This window comes from Hemicordylus capensis, chromosome 3 (genome assembly GCF_027244095.1).
Source record: "Hemicordylus capensis ecotype Gifberg chromosome 3, rHemCap1.1.pri, whole genome shotgun sequence".
Taxonomy (NCBI): domain Eukaryota; kingdom Metazoa; phylum Chordata; class Lepidosauria; order Squamata; family Cordylidae; genus Hemicordylus; species Hemicordylus capensis.
In genome coordinates, this window is record NC_069659.1 from 338,277,375 (window position 1) to 338,301,935 (window position 24,561).

General features: G+C 45.7%; 1 protein-coding gene across 1 annotated transcript in view; it reads right to left on the minus strand.

The window, feature by feature from the left end:
* Positions 1–24,561, minus strand: part of SPATA16 (spermatogenesis associated 16) — a 246,569-nt gene that overhangs the window by 77,757 nt on the left and 144,251 nt on the right. Inside the window, exon 5 of the mRNA XM_053304770.1 lies at positions 11,926–12,010. Coding sequence (XP_053160745.1) covers positions 11,926–12,010 — 85 coding nt within the window. The remainder of the gene's footprint in view (positions 1–11,925; positions 12,011–24,561) is intronic.

Below are 24,561 nucleotides of genomic sequence, written 5' to 3' on the forward strand. Positions count from 1 at the left end.
GTGTGTTGTTTGAACTCAGGATTTTCCACCGATCCCTGGGGGTTGTAAAAAGAACTCTCAACATTTAAACCGAGATCATTATTCTAGGATTTGATCTTGGGTTTTCAATGTTGGTTTAATCAATGTCAGGTTTTTGAAGTGCCACTCAGGGACTGGTGAAAAATCCTGACTTCACAACATGCTCTTGTGGGAAGGCATGTACTGCTGAGACGCCCAGTTTTCATTTAACACACATCACCACGATGGTGAGAACCTCCTCCCGTCCACAACATACAGACATGTCTAAAGACTACACTTCATGCTTCTGATGAATTAGACTGTAGTCCACAAAAGTTTATATTAGAATAAAACTGCTAGTTTTTAAGATGCCACAAAACTCTAGGTTGTTTTTACACTAAAAGTGACTGAGTGGAAGGCAAAGCTGCTCTGGTTAGGATGTCCAATGCTCAATACATTGTGTATTAATGTGCCTGACCTTCCTCTCTGACACTTTAGTCCTGTGACCTCTATCCCAAACTGCTGCCCAAATTATTCATTTCTCTTGTCACCCTGACCATGCGTTGCCAGTCAGGGGTGGCTGAAGGTACTGTGGCACCTGGAGAGAGGCACCACCAAATGCTGCCTTGCCCCATGACCCTGGAGGGCAGTACCTCCTCTTTCAAAGCTGACCTACTCCAGCTTTGAAAGTGGCACACTTCCCTTTAAAGGGAAGGTTGTCAGCAGCCGACTCTCCTCTCCTCACAAGTTTTGCAAGGAGTGTAAGGGGAGCAACTCCTTATCAAGCTTGCAAGGATCAGATTGGTCTCTCCCTGCAGAAGAGGCATCTTGCTGCCTTGGTGGTGCCCCAGAAATCTGGCGCCTGAGGCAAGTGCCTGAGGCTGCCTTGCCTCATGAAAGGGCCACCCTGATGCCACTTCTCAGATCAAGTCGCTGATTTCCCATCCCCTCACCAGCACCAACTCCTTGTCATTACTTTTAAATCACCCACGGCCATGCTCCACGCTTTCTTTTAGTTCTTGTTTCTCCTATATTCCTGTCTATGACCTCCACTTCTGATGGTCTTCCACTTCTCAACCGACTAAAGGACTCCTGCACCCTTAAACAACTGCATCGATCATTCTCCCTTGCTGCCCCCTATGTCTTTGAAAATAGTGCTTAGTTTGGGTTCTTCACTCTGTGATGTAGTTAAAAAATTTTTTTTGCAACATTTATTGGTCATTACTATATTCGTTTGATGGTTTTAAACACAATTGCCAGCCGCCCTGGGAGTGGTAATGCTGAACGGTGTATTCTACATTTCTAAATTTTTTTTAAAATGTGTGTGTGGCGGGGGGGGGGGGGGGAAGAAACTTGTCAAGGGAACGATCTCCTTAATCTTGCAAAATATGTTGTAATAAGATCTGCTGGGCAAAAGCAGAATCTAGATAAAATTGACAGGGGAAAAAAGCACATTTTTTTTAAAAAAAAAACAGTAATTAATCAGTCAGACAGCCCATGAAGCAATGTGATGGATTATCTATCATGGAAATCTTTAAAAGAGAGATTGTGCGTGTATGTGTGTGTGGTGTGGGGGGTGGGGAGGAAAGAGGGAGAGAAGCTGAGGATATGTTGTAATGCAGCTGGGATATTAGGCTTTGTGATGGAATTGCTAGTGAAATGATATGCCCTGCACATTATGTAGGAGGTCAAAGTAGATAATCATCCCTCCTGGCTGTAAAGTATTTCAATCCAGGAGGATTTATTATCTGCCTGAGGCAAAATGACACTACCGCACCCAGAACAACAACTTAAGAGAAGGGAATCCTGGAGGAGAAGGTACCAAATTGTTGACTTTCCCATTCTGCTGTATCTAGAGCTGCCAAATGCTGACCTAGATGCAACCAGTTCCTAGATTCTGTCTGAAGAACGTGGAGCTGTTCCTCCAAGCAACAGCTGTCTAGTGCTTTCAGATGATACGGACCAGCACAACCAGTGCCTCCACAGACACGTCCACCCATGGAAACGGATTTGCCTAGGAAACTGTATGAACCTACAGCCTGCACAACCTTCCTGCAAAAGATGGCTTTTCGGACATTACAAACAAGTATTGCTAGCTGAATGTGGAAGTTATTCTGCAGACGGATCAAATAGGTCCACACATGAAGAGCTGTCTCTTAAAAACAGCCAAGAAAAGATCTTCTACAACCTCCCATGCTCATTTGACAAGCATTGCTTAGAAAGGAACATATGAAGTTGCTGAATAGTGTATCAGAGTATTGATCCAGTTAGCTCAGTATTGTCTACTCTGACTGCAGCTCCTCAGGGTTTCAGTCAGGAGACTACATGTGAGCTGTAGGATATTCCCCTTAGGGTATGGGGCCCCTCTGGGAAGAGTATCTGCATGTTTCCATGCAGGAAGTTCCAAGTTCCCTCCCTGCCAGCTCCAAGGGCTGAGAGAGACTCCTGCCTGCAGCCTTGGAGAAGCCACTGCCAGTCTGGGTAAACAATACTGAGCTAGATGGACCAATGGTCTGACTTGGTATAAGGCATCTTCCTATGCTCCTATGTTCCTAGCCCTAAGTAGAGAGGCAGGGATTGAACCTGGGGCCCTCTGCATGCAAAGCAGGTGCTCTACCTCTGAGGTACAGCTCCTTTACTATCCCTACAAGCAAATGGGCACTCAAGAGGTCTGTAGGAGGTGAGGTGAGGTGAGGCGAGGTTGAAGAACTAAAAAGCTCCAGCTAAGCAACTTGTTCTGGACAACAGCCAGAAGTAGAATGAGGCCCTAAGGCCCTGCAGGTTCAGGTAGGGACGTGACAACCAGGTTGAAATGGTTTGCACTTGAACTGGTTTGGTTCGAAGGCTCTACCTCAAACCAAACTGCGTATAGTTCAGTCCGAGGTTGAGCTGAACTGCTCAGGCCCTGTTTGGTCCTGGTTCGAAGGGGGCGGGGGCTTCCGTAAATGTTAAAATACTTTCAAAAAATGAAGTACTTATACTCCTGCAGTGGCCTCGGAGGATGCTGTGGTGGCTGCAGTGGAGGGCTGTGGTAGCTCCCCGTACCCCTGTTGCCTCCACCCCCCATGAGTCTCCTGGGGCCGGTTTGGGCCATTTTGGGTCCATTTTTGCCTTCTGCATGTGTGTGTCGGCTGGGTTTTTTTTAGCTGCCATACATGCGCATGGGCCATTTGCATGACCACAGGAGTAAGTATTTCATTTTTTACCGCCCCAAACACCAGAATTTGCATTTTGGGTGGTATATGAATGTATTAAATAAATAATAAATACATTTTCTAAACAAATTTTTAACAATTATGGAAGTTACCCAACCCCCTCAAACTGGGCCTGAACTGGCTCAAATTCAAGCCAAGCTGGGCCCCAGTCCAGAGGGGCAGTGGGAACTGAACTGGTCCGGTTCGAATTCAAACTAAACCGGTAAAACTGGTTTTGTGCACATCCCTAGGCTCAGCCGACACTTTCCAAGCTCTGCTTGCAGCACATCCTCCTGGCATGTTGCCAGTGCTGTGTGCAGGCTCAGAGGAGTGTTCTTGGTGCAGAAGGGATCAAATTTTTGAGGGACTTGAGCTCAGGTGGTACTTTCTCAAGGGTTGCTGATTCTGGGGCATTCTGGCTGGCAGGTCCAGTGACTGACATAGAAAGAAAGGATCCACTGGTGCAGCAAGAGAGGTCTAAAGGACTTCCCAACTAACTGCACCAGTACAGCAGGGAAGAGGCCATTTTTTAAAATTACTTTCCCTTCTTCAGAACCCCCCCCCCGCCACTTGAAAATATGTCTCTGAGGGTTGTGCAGCCATCAGGGACATATTTTCAGGTGGCAAAGAGGGCTTCCTGAAGAAGGGGAGATTGTCAAATTTTTTTTGCTTCCCTGCTGCAGTTAGTTGGGAAGTTCTGTTAGGCTGCTCTCTGGCTGCATCAGTGCATTGCTCTCAGTCAGCCTGTGTCTGGACCTTTTGACTTCTCCCTCCTTGGGTAGGCCAGACTCTGAGCTACCTCTCAAGACCGCAGTGATGACAAATATGCTTGACAAATATGCTTGAGCCAGAATAAGTGGGTACAATCTCAAAAACTGGGGGTTCAGAGCTGGATTGCTACTGGAAAAGCAGTGAGATTTGAATGCCCTGAATGGCTCTCTTCTACTTCCCATGGGGTGCACAATTCCCCAAGCAGTTGCCACAGTACAAAATCGCTATTCATTTCAATTGGGGTTTTTCAGGTTTCCCCTACAGACTGGGCATTTTCAGGTTTGCAGGTGGAAAACATTCAGAAACCATGCTTGGGGGATTATGCCTCCCACTCTTATTGGCTCAAAGGAAGCTTTGGCACTGCAGCAGCAGAAAGCATAGCAAATTCTGTACTGCCCAGAGGTTGAAGATCACTTGACGTTGCCTTATGAATGGATGTATCAGCAAGGATCATCTATGGTAGTTAGCTTTTATGCTTCTTCATACAGTTTTCAATGAGGAGTAGAGATCAGAATGCATTCTGGCTCTTGCTGGTTTAGTAGAAGGGGAATGCAAACCACTGCTGTTAGAATGATTGCGAAGCCTGCTTATTAATGTTAAAATGATGGAAAAAATATCAAAATATATTTTAGACAATCAGGTAAATCACACAACAGACTCACAATGTATGTGGTGTGGGGGTTAGAGTGTTGAACTCCCTGTTCAGCCATGAGATTCACTTGGTGACTCTGGTCCAATAATTTATCTCTCAGCCTAACATACCAAATAGGGTTGTTGTGAGGATAAACCTGACCATATACACCACTCTGGGCTCTTCAGAGGAAGAGTGGGAGATAATGTTTTAATGACCAGCCAATAACAGCCTTTCCTTTCCTCTAATGAGTGAACCGGAAGTGTACCCTGTCCTGACTGATAGGCTAGGGACCAGCCACTCAGCACCTGGTGGGCAGGACCTTGAGGGGCATGAGAGAGGAAGAGAAGGGCTTCTTTGTTCAGAAGCAGCAAGGTAAAAGATGAGAGAGGACAGGGAGAAGGCTTAGTGAGCAGCAAGGGATTTTTGCTGCATCATGGTCAACAGCTAGCCTGGAGAATTCTCTCATGGAAGGACATTTGCAGATCCTTGAGAGACAGGATTGTAGGAAGCTTGAATTCTCTCCTAGAGTTTGGGATGAGTTCAAGGGGGAAGGAAGCCATAGCTTTTGGCTTCTGAAGGGTTTAGCCAGGGAACAGTTTGTTAGTTAGCTCATGTTAGGCTTCTTACTTTCCTTTGGTGTGCTTTCCAAATCCTTACAACTGTTTTAATGTGTTTTATCTGTAACACAACAATCTAAGGAATGCTGAACCTGTGCCCACTTATCCATCCAGGGCACTTCAAAAGTCTCTGTAACCTTTAAAGGTGCTTTTAAAGTTTCTTATATCCCTGTTCCATGCAACTGGGTGCTTTTTGAATTATCCTTGCAAATGGGTAACCATGATTTTTAAAGTGTGCCACTCCAATACCAGCTGGAGTGCTCTTTGGAAGTAATCTTGTAAAGTACTGAGTATTTATTTTACCTGTAACTAGAAGCTGGGAAAGCCTCAGATGGAAGCAGTCTGTAGTATTTTGAATAAAGTTTTTCTCTTTTTGTTCTTTGTATTTAATCTGCCTCTGAGTGGATTTTTAACTCAGGAAAAAGGGGTTTTGCTCTGGTGCAACACACGTCTCAAATTTAATTGCTCAGCAACTCTACCAAGTCTTCTCATCACATGTAGGCTGCACATGGAGGGTTTTTTGTTTTTTGTTTGTACTTTTCAAATAGTAAATAGAAAGAGAGCCTCCCTGGACATTCACCCAAATCTGGTGTGTGTGTGTGGCAGCACTATTGAAGAAGCAATTTTAGTTTTAAAGGAACAGCCTTTGTGAGTGAAAGCAAGGGAAAAAACAAGCATTTTTAATCCCCTCACATGGGCTTGCTTTGAGACAAAGGCTGGGTTAAATCTGTCACAAATGTAAAAATAAATAAATCAATAAATCACATTCAGAATCTGCGGTGACTGAAATACTTCACAATGTGATGGGTATGTTGCAATGTAACATTCATGCAGATACAAAGTGCACAATTTGTAAACAGTAACATTCATGCAGATGCAAAGAATACAAAGTGCACAAATTGCTCAGAATTGTGCCCCAACGTGGTCACTATTTCCAATTGCTGTAGCATTGCACAACTCTGCGGATGCAGTTTTTTTGCACTTGAGGAAGTGCGCACTTGTGCAACTGTTGCAGCTGGCCCTTGAGACAGCACCACTTGAGCTCAAGCCCCTCAAAAAATGGGCCCCCTTCTGCACCAGGATGCCTTAAATGCTGAAGCAGAGAAGGTGTTCAAGACAGAAGAAGGCTGCCTCTTTCAGTTTATCTGTTCCCTTGGCAGGAAGGCGGAACCTGGAAAGGTTGGTCTGACCCTGAAGGGACATTATGTTGCAACCCACATGTAGAGGCTGTTCTTTTGAGCAACCAAGACCAGGCTAAGGAAGCCAAGCCTAGGTTTGGCTACCTTAAGAACTGCTGGGGGGCACACAGCTCCTGGTGGCACCTCAGAAGCAAACCTGCCTAGGGAGACTGCCTCATACACGAGGTTAAGGGAGAGAGTGCAAGGTTAAGGGATCAGAGTGTTTCCCTGATTGTGTGCCAGCTGGGAGTTATTTGCACATGGCTTCATGCTGCGGGGTAAATGTTGAGTGAAGCCACTTCGAAGTACACTCGCGGCATTGAGGGAAGCAGCCCCTCCCCTCTGTTCTCGGGTTTGCTTTTGATGCAAGTTCACGTGTTTTCCTTCCTTGTTATTGTTCTAGCCAATAGTGGGGCGGCGGGGGGGGGGAAGAGACAGAGTGTACTGAAGAGCTACATCTGCATTTGTAAAGAGAGTCTCCTTCTGATCACACTAATGATTCTACGTCAGTGTCTCTCTCTGTTTAAAAGTAGCTTAAAACCAGCATTTTTAAGACCTGGAAATACTTCAAGATAAGCTAGAATTTGCAAGACAAAGCCCGACTTGTGTGTGGAGTGGGTCCAAGGATCTTGAAGGGACCTCGGGGTAAGTTTGGTTGATGGGTCAACGCACACACTCTCTCCCAAATGAGATTTGGGGTAGGAGCCCTGTCTGTAAAGCCTCCTGGTGCTGAAGCACTGCTGGGCACCTGCCCATCACTGGGGGGGGGGGCGCGGAAGGGTCCCCACAATGCACCACACACTCATGTGGTGCATTGTGGGATTTCTGGGGGCCAGGATGATGGGCAGCTGCAGACTGGCCACGTGGTCCTCAGGCATCATCTGCACGGAAGGTGGGCCTTTACAGCCTTCCCCGCCACCCGCCCGGTCGCGAGAATGTCCTTGTAATGTTGTGCAGAATATCAGGTGCCCAAACAGAACATCCCTATGCATGACAGCCAAGCCATATCATGTTCCCTCCCTATCCACATACAGAAGTAACATAAGTACTGCCAGGCCTGGAGTGACTGCACTTTGATGGAGGTTTAGTACTGTACTGTGTGGGGAAGTGGTAGCAACATCTCCCCCCATCACTTTTTAGAACTGGGTGTCTTGCAGGCTTTGATGAAGCACAAGGCGAGACCTATGATTTGAGCCGATTGTTTGTATAAGAGGGGAGGCATTCTATTAGAGGAAACGACTTCCTTGGAGGGCTGCTTTGTAAGACAGGAATTTGAAATGACTGCAACCCAGCGGGAGGAGGAATAAAAAAATTCAAACTACCACATAGAGGAAACTCACAGCTTGCCGGCTGCTAAGGGAGTTAACAGGCAAAGGAAACATTAACCCAATGATATTCTCTGAAGGAGCAGGCAGAACAGCCCACAGCGCTGCAGTACGGTGGGTTCCAAGAGTGAGATCTCTACCAAGAAGTAAACCAAGTCCACATAATTCAGCCAAGAGTTAAGAAGAGGGAGAGTGTTCCTTACAGACACTGGCCCACCTACTGAGCAGCAAGCTGCCAGTCTAAGTGACTGGTGCACTAGATGCTTCAGAGCTCCTTTGAACCCCACTGGTGCAGCTTGGGGAGACAGGAAGGCTACTAAGGCGTGTGTGTCATGGCACTTCTACTGCTACTCCCGGCATTCCCAATGGGAGTAGCAGTGGGAGTGTGATCACACACTCCTTAGTAGCCTCTCCGCCTTTACAAGTTGCACTGGCAGAGTTTAAAGGGGCTCGGAAGTGTAACACAGTTGCTGCAGATTTGGTGTTGGTGTAACTTTTGAAATGTACGCGGATTGAGCAGACACAACATTACTAGGCGGACATACTGTGGCTTAGTATGTCACATTTAAGAGAATAGCTTCTTCTTCTTCATCATCAGCACTGCTGCTTATTAAGAGCATTTGGGAAGGTCCACCTAGGGCTGCCAACATCTCGTCTGGAGGCGACTCAGGGATGGGCCTTCTCCATAGCTGTCCCCAGACCTGGGGATGCCCTCCTGGCCAGAATTAGCACTTCAGCATCACAGGCAGATTTTAGAAAAACTCTCAAGACATCCCTTTGTAGTTAGGCTTTTGATTAGTCATAATAATTAATAAATAATATAATATAATAATATAATATAATATAATCTGTCATTTTAAAGTGGTTTTTAAAATGTTTGTATTACTTTTAATTGTCCTTTGTTTTATTTTTTTGCTGTTTTGTATTTTAAATTGTGTAAACTTCCTTGAAACATGAGTTTTACATGCAACAAATAAATAAACAGACATACAGATAAAGTAAGTAAGTAAGTAGGCAAGTAAGTAAGTCTTGCCCAGATGGCCATCTAAGTGCTTTCAGGAAGCCCACAAGCAGGGCAGGAAGGCCACTGTTCTCCCTTGTCCTCTGCAGCTTTTATCCAAAGGTAGAGTGCCTCTAAACCTAGAGGTTCCCTTTAGTTACTATGACTAATAGCCACTAATAGACCTATTCCTTCTCCATGAAGGAGAAAGAATCAACGCATTGTGATTGTTTTTAACGAAAGGTGGTATATAAATTTAACAATGAATGAATGAATGAATGAATGAAGGTATCTACTGCCTAACAAGAACATAATACTAGCCCTTCTGGACCACAGCCAAGCTTCATCTAATTGAGGCCCGCAGTCACCCAATTGATGCCTCTAAAAAGCTCACAAGCAGGACAGGAAGACAAGCAGTTTCCCCTCCTGCACTTGTCCCCCAGCAGCTGGCATTCAAAAGCAGACTGCCTCTGAACATGGAGGTGCCACATAATGACTCTCATTAGCCCAATTCACATGTACAGGCTGCGTACAGTGTACGCACACACAGAGCTATACACATGTCCAGTCATCCACACATTGAGGCTGTTCTCATGAGCAGTTTAGCCTAGGCTAGGCTGCTCGTGTGGAGCACCAGGAACCACGCGGATCCCAGCGCTTCCACCCGGCCTAAGACGGACTCTGCCCAACCACCCGCCCATGCAGGTGTGTAAATAGTCTCATTATGTTCAATGCACATTCAGCAGTAACTTCCTCTCAGTACCTGTAAATGGCCCAGTTCAGACATCATGTTGTACCTGTGTTTAGACGCATGTACATCCTGACACATTGTTTATGTGAATGACTATACCTGAATTCATTTTAACTAGCTGGGATGGGCACAGAGCATCTGCACCTCTGATGGCCTGCCTGGACCGCTTCTCCCCGCACCCCGCCGTGGTTTCTGGCCGGCTTTCAAGCCAACCTGTCTCCTGCTGCCACCTCCTCATTCCGGCAACCAGCCCGGACTGCTGCAGCCTCCTTATCCCAGCGGCCAGGCCAGGCCCACCACCACCTCCTCATTCCAGCCACCGCCTCCTTATCCTGGCAGCCGGTCTGGGCTGGGCCCACCACCACCACCTCTTCATCCCAGCGGCTGCTTTCTCCGCATCCCATCGCTAGTCCAGCAGTTCCTCACGAGAGCTGCCACACATGGGATTAGCGACGGGTATGCCTAGGCTAACTGGTTGAAAGACAGGAAACAGAGGGTAGGTATAAATGGAGAGTTTTTGCAATGGAGGGAAGTAAGAAGTGGGGTCCCCCATGGATCTGTATTGGGACCGGTGCTTTTTAATTTATTCATAAATCATCTAGAAGTAGGGGTAAGCAGCAAGGTGGCCAAATTTGCAGATGATACCAAACTCTTTCGGGTAGTGAAATCCAAAACTGATTGTGAGGGGCACCAAAAGGATCTCTCCAAATTGGGTGAGTGGACGACAAAGTGGCAAATGCAGTTCAATGTTGGCAAGTGTAAAGTGATGCACATTGGGATGAAAAACCCCAAATTCAAGTATATGCTGATGGGATCTGAGCTGTCGGTGACTGACCAGGAGAAGGATCTTGGGGTCGTGGTGGACATCTCGTTGAAAGTGTCGACTCAATGTGCAGCAGCTGTGAAAAAGGCCAATTCCATGCTAGGGATCATTAGGAAGGGGATTGAAAATAAAGCTGCTAACATTATAATGCCCTTATACAAAACTATGGTGTGACCACACTTGGAGTACTGCGTACAATTCTGGTCACCACATCTAAAAAGGACATTGTAGAATTGGAAAAAGTGCAGAAGAGGGCAACCAAGATGATCAGGGGCCTAGAGCACCTTTCTTATGAGTCAAGACTACAACACCTGGGGCTTTTTAGTTCAGAAAAAAGACAACTGCGGGGAGACATGATAGAGGTCTATAAAATCATGCATGGTGTGGAGAAAGTGGATAGAGAGAAATTCTTCTCCTTCTCACATAACACTAGAACCAGGGGTCATCCCATTAAATTGATTGCCAGGAAATGTAGGACCAACAAACGGAAGTACTTTTTCACACAACACATAATCAACTTGTGGAATTCTCTGCCACAAGATGTGGTGACAGCCAACAACCTGGATGGCTTTAAGAGGGGTTTGGATAACTTCATGGAGGAGAGGTCTATCAATGGCTACTAGTCAGAGGGCTGTGGGCCACCTCCAGCCTCAAGGGCAGGGTGCCTCTGAGTACCAGTTGCAGGGGAGTAATGGCAGGAGAGAGGGCACGCCCTCAACTCCTGCCTGTGGGCTCTCCAGAGGCATCTGGTGGGCCACTGTGTGAAACAGGATGCTGGACTAGATGGGCCTTGGGCCTGATCCAGCAGGGCTGTTCTTATGTTCTTATGAGAAATAAATATATAGATAGTGAATCTGCATGCAGGCCACCTGAAATGCTGAATATAGATAGGAAGTGTACTGCTGTACCAGTGTTCAACCTAACATGTGAATACCTACCTACACAGAAATCTGTACCTGTGTACACTGTGCAGTCATATTTGTTTGACCATAATGCGTGAATTAAGAATAATGTGTGAATTAAGCCTGTACCCAACTTCACTTTTAATGTGAATGAGTGTACTTTACAGTCATTCACACAAATCATGTACATGTGGACAGACATACAGTATTTTGTCGGAACAGGGCTCCTGTTTTAAAGGGTTTTAACTTGTTGTTTTAATAGCTTTTTTTTTTTTTGTATTTATGGTTGTGAATCCCCTAGACCCTTCAGAGTCAGGCGGTATATAAATTAAATAAATAATAAAATGAACCCCCATCGGTCAAAAGCAGCATGAGAACATGCTGGACCGTCAGCATGCTTTCTCGGGACCACAGATCTGCTTATGAGAAGCCTGTGTACCAAGGGCGGGGAGTGTATATATGTAGCACTTGGATGATACAGTATCGAAGATGAAATTTTATGGTAGTCTGTAAAATTGAAGTATGAGCCAAGGGTTAACCACCTTGAATGTTACCCTTAAACTTAGGCTGGGGAAAATCTACTTCATTATAAATACGTTACTGCTATATAATCGCCTCCTGATTGATAAGCCCCTGAGCTAACTTAGCCGGCAGTCTTTTAAGCACCAATCCTTCATTTGGGCTGCAGCAGAGAGATGGGCTCCTCCTTCCTAGCTGGGCCATCAATTTTTACCTGCCAATACAGTTTGATGAGCTTGCTGGTATGCTGCTCGTTTCCTCCTGACAGCCAGTACATGTAGTCAGCAACCATGGCGCTCCTAAAGACGAGGAGAGAATAAGCAAGAGAAATAATTGCAGGTGAAGAAGGGGGCGGAGGGGGGGGAGACAGATAGAAATGCATTCATTAAAATGGATATACATATACATGTATTATTTATTTTTCTATGTAAACTGCTTTGAGAAGATGGATTGAAGAGTGATGTATAAATATATGTAGCAGTAGTATTTATTTATTTATTTATTTAAATGTTCTTATATATCGCCTCCTCCAAAGTCTCTAGGTGGTGAACAACAAAAATATTTTATTTATTTATTACATTTATATCCTGCTCTTCCTCCAAGGAGCCCAGAGCGGTGTACTACATACTGAAGTTTCTCCTCACAACAACCCTGTGAAGTAGGTTAGGCTGAGAGAGAAGTGACTGGCCCAGAGTCACCCAGCTAGTATCATGGCTGAATGGGGATTTGAACTCAGGTCTCCCCAGTCCTAGTCCAGCACTCTAGCCACTACACCACGCTGGCTCTCAATACTACTAACAATTATTTTTTTATAACAACAACAACAACACCATAGGGGCCACAGAAATCACCATCAGCCAATTACAAAAAGCAGCTTTACTGGGAACAGCCTATATTCTGTGACGATATCTATAACAATTGACAATAAAATTCTGGCATCCCAGGTCCTTGGGAAGGACGCGATGTCTGGATAAAACAAACCAGTCAATAACACCTGTCTGACTGTGTAAACAAGAAATAATTAATAATATAACAGAAATAAAAAATAAAAATAATAAAAAAATTAAAAGGCTAATGCCTGGTGAAACTGGTGGGTCTTAAGAAGGGTCCTAAAAGCAATCAGGGAGGGGGCTGAACGAATCTGGGAAAAAAAAAAAGAATGTTCCAAAGAACAGGGGCAACCGCAGAGAAGGCCCTCGTATGGGTCCAGGTACCACGCATTACACCAGAGCCCGGGACACTAAGGAGGGCCAGCTAAGAAGACCTCACAAGACAGGATACAACTGGCCGAGAGAGGCGATCCCAGAGATATAGAGGTGGTGGTGGTAGTAGTAGTAGTAGTAGTAGTAAAAGGACAGGGCTTTGGCTCAGCAACTGGTGGCCCCTGTGCAAAATCTGGCCTGCTGAAATGTATTACTTGCCCCTCACCATTACCAAATCAAAAGGTAAAGGTGGGGTATGGAGGGAGTGGCAGCTGCAGTCATAAGATCGGCGCCCTAATTAGCGCCCCCAATGAGGTGGCCATCTTGCCCTTCCATGCCATGCTTTCCTTTCAAAGGGACCCTCAGGTTTAAAAAAAAAAAGTTGCAGGCTAGAGGAATATAGGAACTTAGGAAGCTGCCATATTGAGTCAGACCATTGGCCCATCTAACTCAGTGTTGCCTGCACTCTCTGGCAGTGGCTCTCCAAGATTCCAGGCAAGAGTCTTTTCCAGCCCTATGTGGAGATGCCAGGGATTGAACCTGGGACCATCAGAAGCTCTTCCACTGAGCTATGGCTGCATCCCCTATCTTACAGCAGACAGTGTTCATATGTGCTCACCCATCCAAATGCAAATGAAGGTGAATACTGCTTACCAAAGGGGACAATCCATGCTCATTACCGCGAGACTGGCTCTCCACCCCCTATGGATTAATCCAACATCTGGGGAACCAAGTATGAGAACCCCTGCATTAAGGGCCAATCCACACATCAAATTTGTCCAAAAGACAGGCTTAAAACCTAGAAGTGGGAAAGGAACCCAGCTCAATGGAAGAGCATCTGCTCTGCATACAGAAGGTCCCAGGTTCAATCCCTGGTATCTCCAGGTAGGGCTGGGAAAGATCCTACCTGAGACCCTGGAGAGCCACTGCTAGCAAGTGCAGACAGTACTGAGCTGGATGGTCTGACTTGGGGTAAGGCATCTTCCTGGGTAGATGTCTCTTTTCCCACCAAAAGGCAGTCCAGGGTGTACGTGATATGGATCAGGATCCTCGTGCATGGAGAAAGGGGTTAGACTTGCCATCTGTCCTTATTTCAAGGAACTGTTTCCTTATTTAGGATTAAAACACAGAGGTCATTCACACATCTGAAAAATGGGTAGGACAAGTGTCCTACCCAGGTTTGAGAACTGCGTGTCCTCCCAATTTCCGGTTGTGTGGGGGCAAACAACTAGGTAGGAGGTGGAAGAAGCAGAGGTGCTCTTACCCCTGGACTTCAGGGCTGAAGTCCAGGGCCTCCACATCCCCTGCCCCCCCCCCCAAATCCTCTTTAGTCTGTTCTGGGTGGTGTGGTTTGTGCCCTCAAAAACCAGCGTGTTAAAAAATGATGCTTAACTTGCAGCAGGGGAGCTTCCAAAGGCCTTTAGGTCCAGGCCCCAAAATTACCTAGGTGTACCTCCGGGGAGAAGTGATTGTGTGGAATCGAGGTCAAAATTGGTCAAATGCTGGGCATGAAAACTGGGCAGGACAGTGCAGTCTTACCCAGCTTTTCCTCCTACCTTGAGTCCACACAATCATTTCTCCCTCCTTCTACCTAGTTGTTTGCTCCCACACAACCAAAAAGTGGGAGCACACAGAGCTCCGAAAACCAGGTAGGACATTTGTCCTACCCAGTTTTCGGTTGTGTGAATGACCTCAGTTTGTTCCTTTGTTTGGCTTTGGGGCTAATAAAGTACTGCTAGTGTTTCAAAATGTGTCATATGTCATTTTATTAAGGTCTTACAATGTGTTCCTTATTTTGGAGCTCTTCAGGTGGTATGCCTAAGAGGGGTTAATATCTACCCTACCACCACCTGCCATACCATTTCCCCAGCAAACATCTCCCTCCAAGGACTACTTGCTACAAATATCAGGGGGATTCCCACTTTGGTGGTGGGGAGCAATGTTTTCAGGAAACTGGTGCAGAGAAAGTGTAACCCCCTTCCCTCAGTCCCAACTAGAATCACTTCTCCCCTGCACTTCCTCGCTGCAGAGAGGCACTTCCGGTTTGAAACCTGTCTCTTAATGATGGGCTTAATGTAATGTGTTGTTTGGCCCATTGGCTTATTTACATATGCAGCAATATATATATTTGCATACAGACATAATTATCAATAACTGGCAGAGGATATAACATCCATTTGGAGAATCCAGGGAGCTGTTTTATTAGGCAACAAAAGTGCAGGGGAGAAAACGACCCTAAAATGTGTGTGTGTATATGTGTGTTTTTATTCTTCTCTTGGCATTGATGGGTTTTTCTATTTTTATTGTGTGCAAATATTTAACAGTCGCTCAAAAATGTTTTATTCTGCCTTGCTTTAAAGTATTTATGGACTCCCGTGCACTATATACAGTCAAAATTTATTCCAGGACAGCAATGGAATGTGTGATATAGTGCAACGCCAGCGTCGGAAAAATATCTCAGTCTGTGGCAAAGTCAAACACAGTTCACCTATGATTAAATTATGCTTGTCGTTATGGGGAGGGCTGGGTGGCTGAGGGATAAGGCAGCCCATTATGCAACTGATTGAATATGCTTTGGTGCCCAGAGTGTTTATAACAGCTACCACATTCCTCTTATTAGGCTGGGAGGATATTAAAAACTATTGTGCAATGGATATTAATGCAGACTTTAACAGACCTGAGAAAATCAGTTTACTTTTTTATAGCAGCTCCTCCAATACCCCTCTTGATTTCCTTCCCTCTGGAGTTTCCAAATCCAATTAAATGCGACTAGATGTAATTCCAAATTGTCACTTTAGTCAATTAAATATATAATAATCTGGTGCGTCTAATTACTAGCACAAGAAAGTTTATTTGTTGATGCATCCCTATCAGCGTGCACTTGCCCGTCTCTCCCTTCCTCACTTCACTGCCGATATATTTATTGCTCCTTGACATTACTGTAAATTGAATTTGGAATTCTCTCCCCAGTTACATGTGTTGTAAAATCCTAATCCCAGGCTGGTACTAATAGCATTTTAGAGCATGTTTTCACAGGCTGCATTATGTTCTTAATGAGATATGTCCAAATTAAAATAAAAGGGAACAGGCAGGGGATTTAAATAAACAGTTCAGAGCCTTCTTGGAATAGTCAGACGGGGAAAATTGGGATACTCTATGGTAGATCCAGCAAGAGATCAATCTGTCCTTGTACAGATGCAGGCAGCTTTTGGAATTCACTTGTAGAAAACTGTTAGAGAAAACTCAGTTACCCATGTGATTGATTGATTGATTGATTGATTAAGTGCTGTCAAGTTGGTGTCGACTCTTAGCGACCACATAGATAGATTTTCTCCAGGATGATCTGTCTTCAACTTGGCCTTTAAGGTCTCTCAGTGGTGCATTCATTGCTGTAGTAACCAAGTCCATCCACCTTGCTGCTGGTCGTCCTCTTCTTCTCTTTCCTTCAACTTTTCCCAGCACTGTGGACTTCTCAAGGAAGCTGGGTTTCCACATAATGTGTCCGAAGTATGATAGTCTGAGCCTGGTCATTTGTGCCTCGAATGAACATTCTGGATTGATTTGTTCTGTGATCTATTTTGTTTGTTTTCCTGGCTGTCCATTGTATCCTCAAAAGTCTTCTCCAGCACCAAAGTTGAAAAGCATCAATGCTTTTTCTATCTTGCTTCTTCAAAGTCCAGCTTTCGCATCCATAGAGTGGGAGCCATGTACTTTGGGTTTAATACCAGAGAAGCTTCCCAGCACTCTTATGCCAGCAAAAAGACCAGCAGGTTTGATAAAACCAAGATCATTTCTGAAGTTAACAAACATCTCTCTTCATACAATGGACACTCAATATGTCATCCGATGGATGGAGTGTAAGATTTGCTGCTGAAAACTTTGTAAATAATGCAGGAGACTGAAGGATGCAATGCAGGGACTTGTTGAATAATGTAACTTTTATCATGCTTATAGAAGCTGCTTGCAGAAAGCTGTTTCTGTTCCTTTCTGGGTTTGCCACATAGCGCCCAAGCATCATTTCTCTGGGCCCATTACAAATTTGTAGCATGGTCTCCATAATCACCACCACCACCACTGGATTTGTCTATTTTGAAAAACTGAAGGAATGATTGATGTCCTTTAGCTTCTTTTATTTCCCTTTCTTTATTTTATTTATTATTTATTATTTTTCACATTTGTATTCCGCTCTTCCTCCAAGGAGCCCAGAGCAGTGTACATAGTTACATTTCTCCTCACAACAACCCTGTGATGTAGGTTAGGCTGAGAGAGAAGTGACTGGCCCAGAGTCACCCAGCAAGTCTCATGGCTGAATGGGGATTTGAACCTGTGTCTCCCCGGTCCTAGTCTCTCTAACCACTACACCACTTACATCTCTGGGTGCCAATTTTGTATTGTTAACCAGATGCTGATGTGATCCATAATGGCATGAATCGACATTTGAACACTTCCCAACTAAGTGTCAGTTCCAGGGTCTGGCTTCAGCAACTGGTTAACAATTCAAATATAGCACCAGCTATACTTTGTGAAACTAGACAAATGTGACTTTGTGAAACTAGACAAATGACTGCCGCCCTGTAACCAGAAGGTTACAAGTTCGATCCTGACCAGGGGCTCAAGGTTGACTCAGCCTTCCATCCTTCCGAGGTCGGTAAAATGAGTACCCAGAATGTTGGGGGCAATATGCTAAATCATTGTAAACCGCTTAAAGGGCTTCCAGCTATAGAGCGGTATATAAATATAAGTGCTATTGCTATTGCTATATGTTATCTCAAATTCCTATCTGGAAATATGAGAATGACAGTAGCATGGAGGAACATTCAGTTATGTGAATCCGCACCCGCAGTCTCAACTTGTACAGCCCAGAGACATATGTTTCCCACCTCAGGGAGAACTAGGCTAGAACCTGATCTTCAATCTGTTTTTAACAGTAAAAATTGGACTTGAGGCCATCATGAGCAGTGGATCTTTCCCTCAATTCCGTGTTTGTCCACATTTGCCCTTACTTTTGTACTCCAACAAAATAAGTGTCCAGAGTGCTCCGTACTCAGCAATCCTTATGTCTCTGAAAGTATCATTATCATTGACTTACGTTCTGTGCAGCAAGCCGCTAACCTGAGGGAGAAACACACTTGCTGCTTCCGTGGTGCTCTACACTCTGCCTGGGCTGCTTCTGAAGGTGGGAAGGCTGCATGCATCCTGAGAAGTGTGTCATCACGCTTCGGACAGTACAGCCATGATTCCCCATGGGAATAATGTCGCAAATGTGATGATGCACTCCTTAGTAGCTATGGAGTCTCCCTGTCATTGGTAGCATCATGAGCAGGGTGTAAAGTGCCTTGGTGGTGGCAAATGCTCCTCTGCCTTGGACTGCTAACTGAGTCAAGAGGCACCTCTTAAAGATTCTCTTTATTTAACAGGGGGAGAGCAACTGGCCCTATCCAACCCCAGCACAGTATCCCTCCAGTGTCTACTGCGGGTGCATATCTTACGTTTCTTTTTAGACTGTGAGCCCTTTGGGGACAGGGAGCCATATCTATCTATCTATCTATCTATCTAGGCAAATTGCTTTGGGAACTTTTCTCGAAAAGCAGTATATAAATATTCCTTGTATTTGTACTTGCAACACAGAATGGAAGCCACAATCATGATCAGTATAAATTCCTGCAGATCAGGAGTTGAAGCTGCCTTGTGGTGCCAACAGCCTAACATTCATTCTGCAATCAACAGAGCAAGCAAGAGAGTATGAGCAAGATGACATTTGAGGCTACAGATCTGCAAAACTGAATCTCTGAAAATTACTGTTACATTTGAAGTGTCAGATATTGCATACAATCAATAGTGGCTTATAACTAGCATTCTCTCAAACTAAACCAGATAAAAGTTTGGGTTTTTTTACTCGAGCTGTGACTTCCCTCCATCCTAGTGTTTTCTAATTTGGGGCATCTATGTGGCATTGATAAAGCATATGTGTCAAACCATGGGGCCGTTGCAGCATTGTGGCAAAGACTGTGAGCAGTCTTTAGTTTAGGAGAATGCTAGTTATAAGCCACTATTGATTGTATGCAATATCTGACACTTCAAAGGCAACAGTAATTTTCAGAGATTCAGTTTTGCAGATCCGTAGCCTCAGATGTCATCTTGCTCACTCTGTTCACTGCAGAATGAACGCGAGGTTGTTGGCACCACCAGGCGGCTCGGTCACTGGCCAAGTAAAACTACTTGGGGTGACATAAGGTAGCTGTTTGCTTCCCCATCTTTGCTGTTGGCAGCGTAGGCTGAAGCCTCTCATCTGTTTGACTGATTTGCAAATGTAACAAATATTTCTCTCTCTTCTTGCAATGAAGCTAGCCCACTTCTATCATGCAGAGTGGAACTAAATATTATAAGAAAAATGTGTCTGTCTCTGAAAATGGCACGCCAGTGTTGGATTCTCTTCTTCCTTGGTCTGAGAAGGACATGGAAGGGAAGACTTCCAAGTCACCCTTCCAATTCTAAAGTCCTATTATTCCCTTCTGTAAGTTGTAGTACAACTGAAGTCATGAGGAAAGCTGGTCTTGTGGTAGCAAGCATGACTTGACCCCTTAAGGTAAGCAGGGTCTGCCCTGGTTGCATATAAAAGGGAGACTAGAAGTGTGAGCACGGTAAGATATTTCCCTCAGGGGATGGAGCCGCTCTGGGAAGAGCAGAAGGTTTCAAGTTCCCTCCCTGGCTTCTCCAAGATAGGGCTGAGAGAGATTCCTGCCTGCAACCTTGGAGAAGCCGCTGCCAGTCTGCGAAGACAATACTGAGCTAGATAGACCAATGGTCTGACTCAGTATATGGCAGCTTCCTGTGTTCCTGTGTTCCATGTCCTGATACCATTGGGCTGGATTGCACAATATCAGTGACATAGCGATATTGGTGGTGGCCCGTGTCCAATTCTTTTGGTGGTTGCCCCTGCTACCTCACCCCGCCACACATATCCAGCCCCATTCACCTGCCCCCACTTACCTGCCCCGTCAATGAGCAGGTAAGTGATGCCACTGGCCTCTGCAGCTCCCTTTGACAGCCATGGTAAAAACAGTCCACAGGCCATGGAGGTCAGTGAAGGCCAGTGGTGGAAGGGTGGGTGGGTGGGTGGTGGGTACCAGATGGTGAACGGTGGGACCTGTGGTGGCTTCCCCCCATGGGGATCCAGACAGCTACTCTCTCTTTCACAAAGCACTCAGTGGCCTATATATTTAGAACATGGTTGCTCAACTATAAATCTGCCCCTGAACAATACTATTTGACCCTTCACATGGAGGGGAGAGTGAGGACGCCTGTCCTCCCTAGTCATCTGATACATTTTCCTCCAGCATCCCCATGGGGACAAAACATTTAACTATGGCTTGTTTGCAGAAAGTCTAATGTGCATAGGCCAAAACAGTGTGGTCAGTTACTGGATTTTTTCTGAGGAATCAATACTATGATCCAAGTCCACATGTTGAATTTTACATAATTCAAATGTGATGTTCCGATATGGACATCAGATACACCAAGGGGGCAAGCACACACTCTCTCCCCCCTCCCTGTGATGGACTATGGGAAATGTATTAGCCACATAGGAGTTGCCTTATACAAAGAAGTATACCAAATCGGGCTGTTGGACCATTTGGCTGAATACTGTTTATATTGATTGACAGTGGCAATCCAGGGTTTCAGACAGAAAAGGGTCTTTCCCAGCCCTACTTGGATAAGCCAAGGATTGAATTTGGGATCTTCTGCCTGCAAAGCATGTACTCTGCCACTGAGCTGTGGCCACATAGCCTGATCTGGCCCACTGTGTTTTGCATTTCCTTACCCCTAGTGGCAGAATAATGTGGAATGTGGAGAAGGAAATGCACAACCTAATGGCTCAGATTACATTGAACAAGGAATAACATCTCACACATGCAAGGGGGGTTGGGTCAATTTTTGCTGCTACACCCTTCCATCCGCCACTTCTAAGGTCCACTATAAGATATGTCTCTGAGGGTTGGGGGACCTTCAGGGATATATTTGTAGGGGGCATCAGAGGAAGGGGCAGGGCTTGGCAAAAATTGCCCCCTCCCTCTGTGCATGCATTATGTTAGTCAGTAGGGCAGTTCACATGGTCACCACGAGGGTAGGAAAAGCCTTCTACCCTAATTTGGGAGCTGGGCACACTCTCGATTATTGATCGTGCATTTGATAAAAACAAGGTCAGAGGTGAGCTTGACTGTCGGTCAAGCCCATGTTGGGTAGGATGCAGATTCTGTCCACAGCTTCTGAATGAAGTAGGTGGGAAATCTGCCATTCCCAGCAGGGGCTTGACTGACAATCCAGATCCCTGCCTCTGTTGGGATGTCTCTCTGGTAAGAGATACCCTTCTATTACAGCAGAGCACTGAGGCAAAACACAATGGATTCTGCCCAGGCATGCGTGTTTGCTGAGAGCAAAAGAAACTTGGAGCCAGTTCATAGTTTCAAATCAATATAAAGAGTCTTTATTGGAGAACTCCATTCTAGACAGGAAAGTGGAGAGATACAGTAGAATCTCTAATCTATCTATCTAGCTGGATGCAGAGAGATGCTGTCTGCATCTCTGCACACATGGTGCAGAGAGAGAGGCGAGCGTGTGTGATAGGTAGAAGAAGAAGAAGGAAGAAAGAGAGAGAGAAAGAGAGAGAGAGAGAGAGAGAGAGAGGCAGGCGGGCAGGCAGGAGGTCCCTGAGAGTAGCAATCTACATATCAAAGGGATAGTGTCAGAGCAGTAGAGAAAAGGGATGACCAATGTCTTGACCACTCTAGCCCTCTGACTCACTAGTCTGTACCCCTCTGTCACTGAGGCATGAGGCAGCGCAGAGTCCTTCACTTCCAACAGCCTCCAACCTTGTTTTAATCTAACACACCACAGAAAATTGAGAGCACATGGTCCTGAATTAGGGTAGGAAAAGCCTCCTACTCTACTCTACTCCTACTCACGTTGATTGTGTGAACTGCCCTAGTATATGAGCCAATGACACCTGGACCCAATGCAAGTAATACAACATGTCACAGAAGGAAAGCATCATTATTTCCAGAGGTTTCTTATAGTTACACTCTCCTCTGTGAGAGACTTGATTAAAGAATTGGCTTCATATGCTCAGTCTGGGCAAGGCACTTAGGGGGCAATTTAGTGGCAGCAATATAAGGAGGAGCCATTGCTTGGCAACAGAATCCATGCTTTGCATGCAGGTTCAGTCCCTGGTGTCTCCAGAGGTGTACCTAGGTAATTTTGGACCTAAAGGCCTTTGGAGCCCACCCCAACCCCTGGCTGCAAGTTAAGCATCATCTCCCTAAACACCCACACATTACGTGCACCTAGGTAATTTTGGAGCCTGGACCAAAAGGCTTTGGTAAGCCTTATTTTGGTAGGCCTACTTATTTCATAGGCCCCCACACCCACAGTATTTTTAATGTGACCACACCACCTGGGACAGACTAAAAAGGATTTCAGGGGCCCCAGGGTGTGTGGAGGCCCTGGACTTCGACCCAGAAATCCAGGGGTAAGAGCACCTCTGGACACACACAGTATTCTTAATATGTGGGTTTTTGAGGGCGCAAACAGCACCTGAACTCACAAGAATGTAAGACTATAAAACAGGTATATTTATGCAAATATGCATCAGGAGAAACATTTCAACACACAACGTAACATATTCCCATCCTACATATTTCTTTCCCCTCCTCTCTCTCTAAAGCAAAGGTCCTGCTCAGCTGCCCAGTGCAGCATGGGCCAGAGGCACAGCATGGCGAACACACCACCCGGGACAGACTATTTGGGGCCCCCAGGGGATGTGGCGGCCCTGGACCAGCCCAGAAGTCCAGGGGTAAGAGCGCCTCTGGGTGTCCCATGGCAGCATGGGGGTGTGTGGGTCAAGACACGTTGTCTCAGGTTGGGCAGGAAAAAACCTCCTGTCTGAAATGCTGGAGACCCACGGCCAATCAATGCAGACAATAGTAATACAGAGTAAGATGGACCAGTGAATCTTAGACTTGGTATAAGGCAGCTTCCCATGTTCATAGGAACATAGGAACATAGGAAACTGCCATATACTGAGTCAGACCATTGGTCCATCTAGCTCAGTATTGTCTTCACAGACTGGCAGCGGCTTCTCCAAGGTTGCAGGCAGGAATCTCTCTCAGCCCTATCTTGGAGATACCAGGGAGGGAACTTGAAACCTTCTGCTCTTCCCAGAGCGGCTTCATCCCCTGAGGGGAATATCTTGCAGTGCTCAAACATCAAGTCTCCCATTCAGATGCAACCAGGGCGGACCCTGCTTAGCTATGGGGACAAGTCATGCTTGCTACCACAAGACCAGCTCTCCTCCCAAATAGTCTCTGAACTGCTGCGTAAATGAAGTTCTCTGGAAATCACACAGTCAAGACTTCACTTCCTCGTTTGTCAAGGGAAATTTCCCCGTCTGTTTTTCGGACAAGGAAGAGCAAACAGTGTGTTCCCTCCATACTATTTCCAGGAAGCAGTGGTGGGGGGTGGGGGTGGGGGATGAAAGTAGCTGAGGCATGGGAAGGGAAGTATAGTAAAGGTGTTGGGCACAAATCAAAGAGAAGTTCTCCTGTGCAAGCCACACTGAAATGAATGGAGCTGCACTTGAGCATGTTAAGTTACAGGAATGTCCCTGGGAAAAGGTAACAAGCCAGTGTCCAGGCAACTGCTGTGATTATGTCGCTATTAAGCATATGAACACAAGAGGCTTAAAAAGACTCGTTCTTTCACAATGAACATGGCGAGAGAGAGAGAGAGAGAGTGTGTGTTTCTGCCTCAAGACTCTTATACTGTAATGCAGAAACGAACACAAAGGAGGCAACAGAGGAATGGGGAGGAAAGTGAAGACAGAAGGAAGCAAGGGAAGATATGCCATGGTTTCAGTTACATGTACAGTATTTAAGCTGAGTAACAGTTACAGTAGCAGTAGGGTATGGAAAGTGAAGACAAAAGCTTCCTGGGAAAAATGCGTACAATAAAACTCACGTACATTTAGAGTATGACCTTTGTTGGATTTTTGGAGATTGAAACAGTTGGTGTTTCTTTTTAAAAGCGCATAAAGTCTGAGAAGCTCTGCACCACATTCTTAACATAGTTGGCTCTGTAGCTTCATCCCTGAGAAAATAATAGGGATGTGCATAAAACCAGTTCTCCCGGTTCGGTTCGGGTCCGAACCGGGTCCGGACCGGACCGGGGTGGTTCGGTTTTGGTTTTGCCAGACCACCCCCCGGTCCGGTCCGGTTTCGAACCGGTTCGGATCTGAACCGAACCAGTTCGGATCACAAAAAGTGGCTGGTTTTGAAGGGGACATTGTGTTCTACCTGCCACCCAAATTTCAAGTCGATTGGACCTTCCTCTGATTTTTTACAATTTTTTTTCAAAAATAAATTTTTGCCCATAACTCACAATGTGGAGCCCTTAGGGGCAAAAAAGCTGGGGTGGGTGGTAGCCACCCATGGGTGTCCTCCACCCCCAAAATCCCAAGGCAATTGGTGGCTCCTAGTATTATTGGTGAATTTCTGAAGAAATTTTTTTTCCATTGGCTAGAATGGGGGTTTGGGGCTGCCCCAGACCCACCTCTGTGGGGTGGCAGCACCCCCAAAGTGGGTCCGGGGCCATGG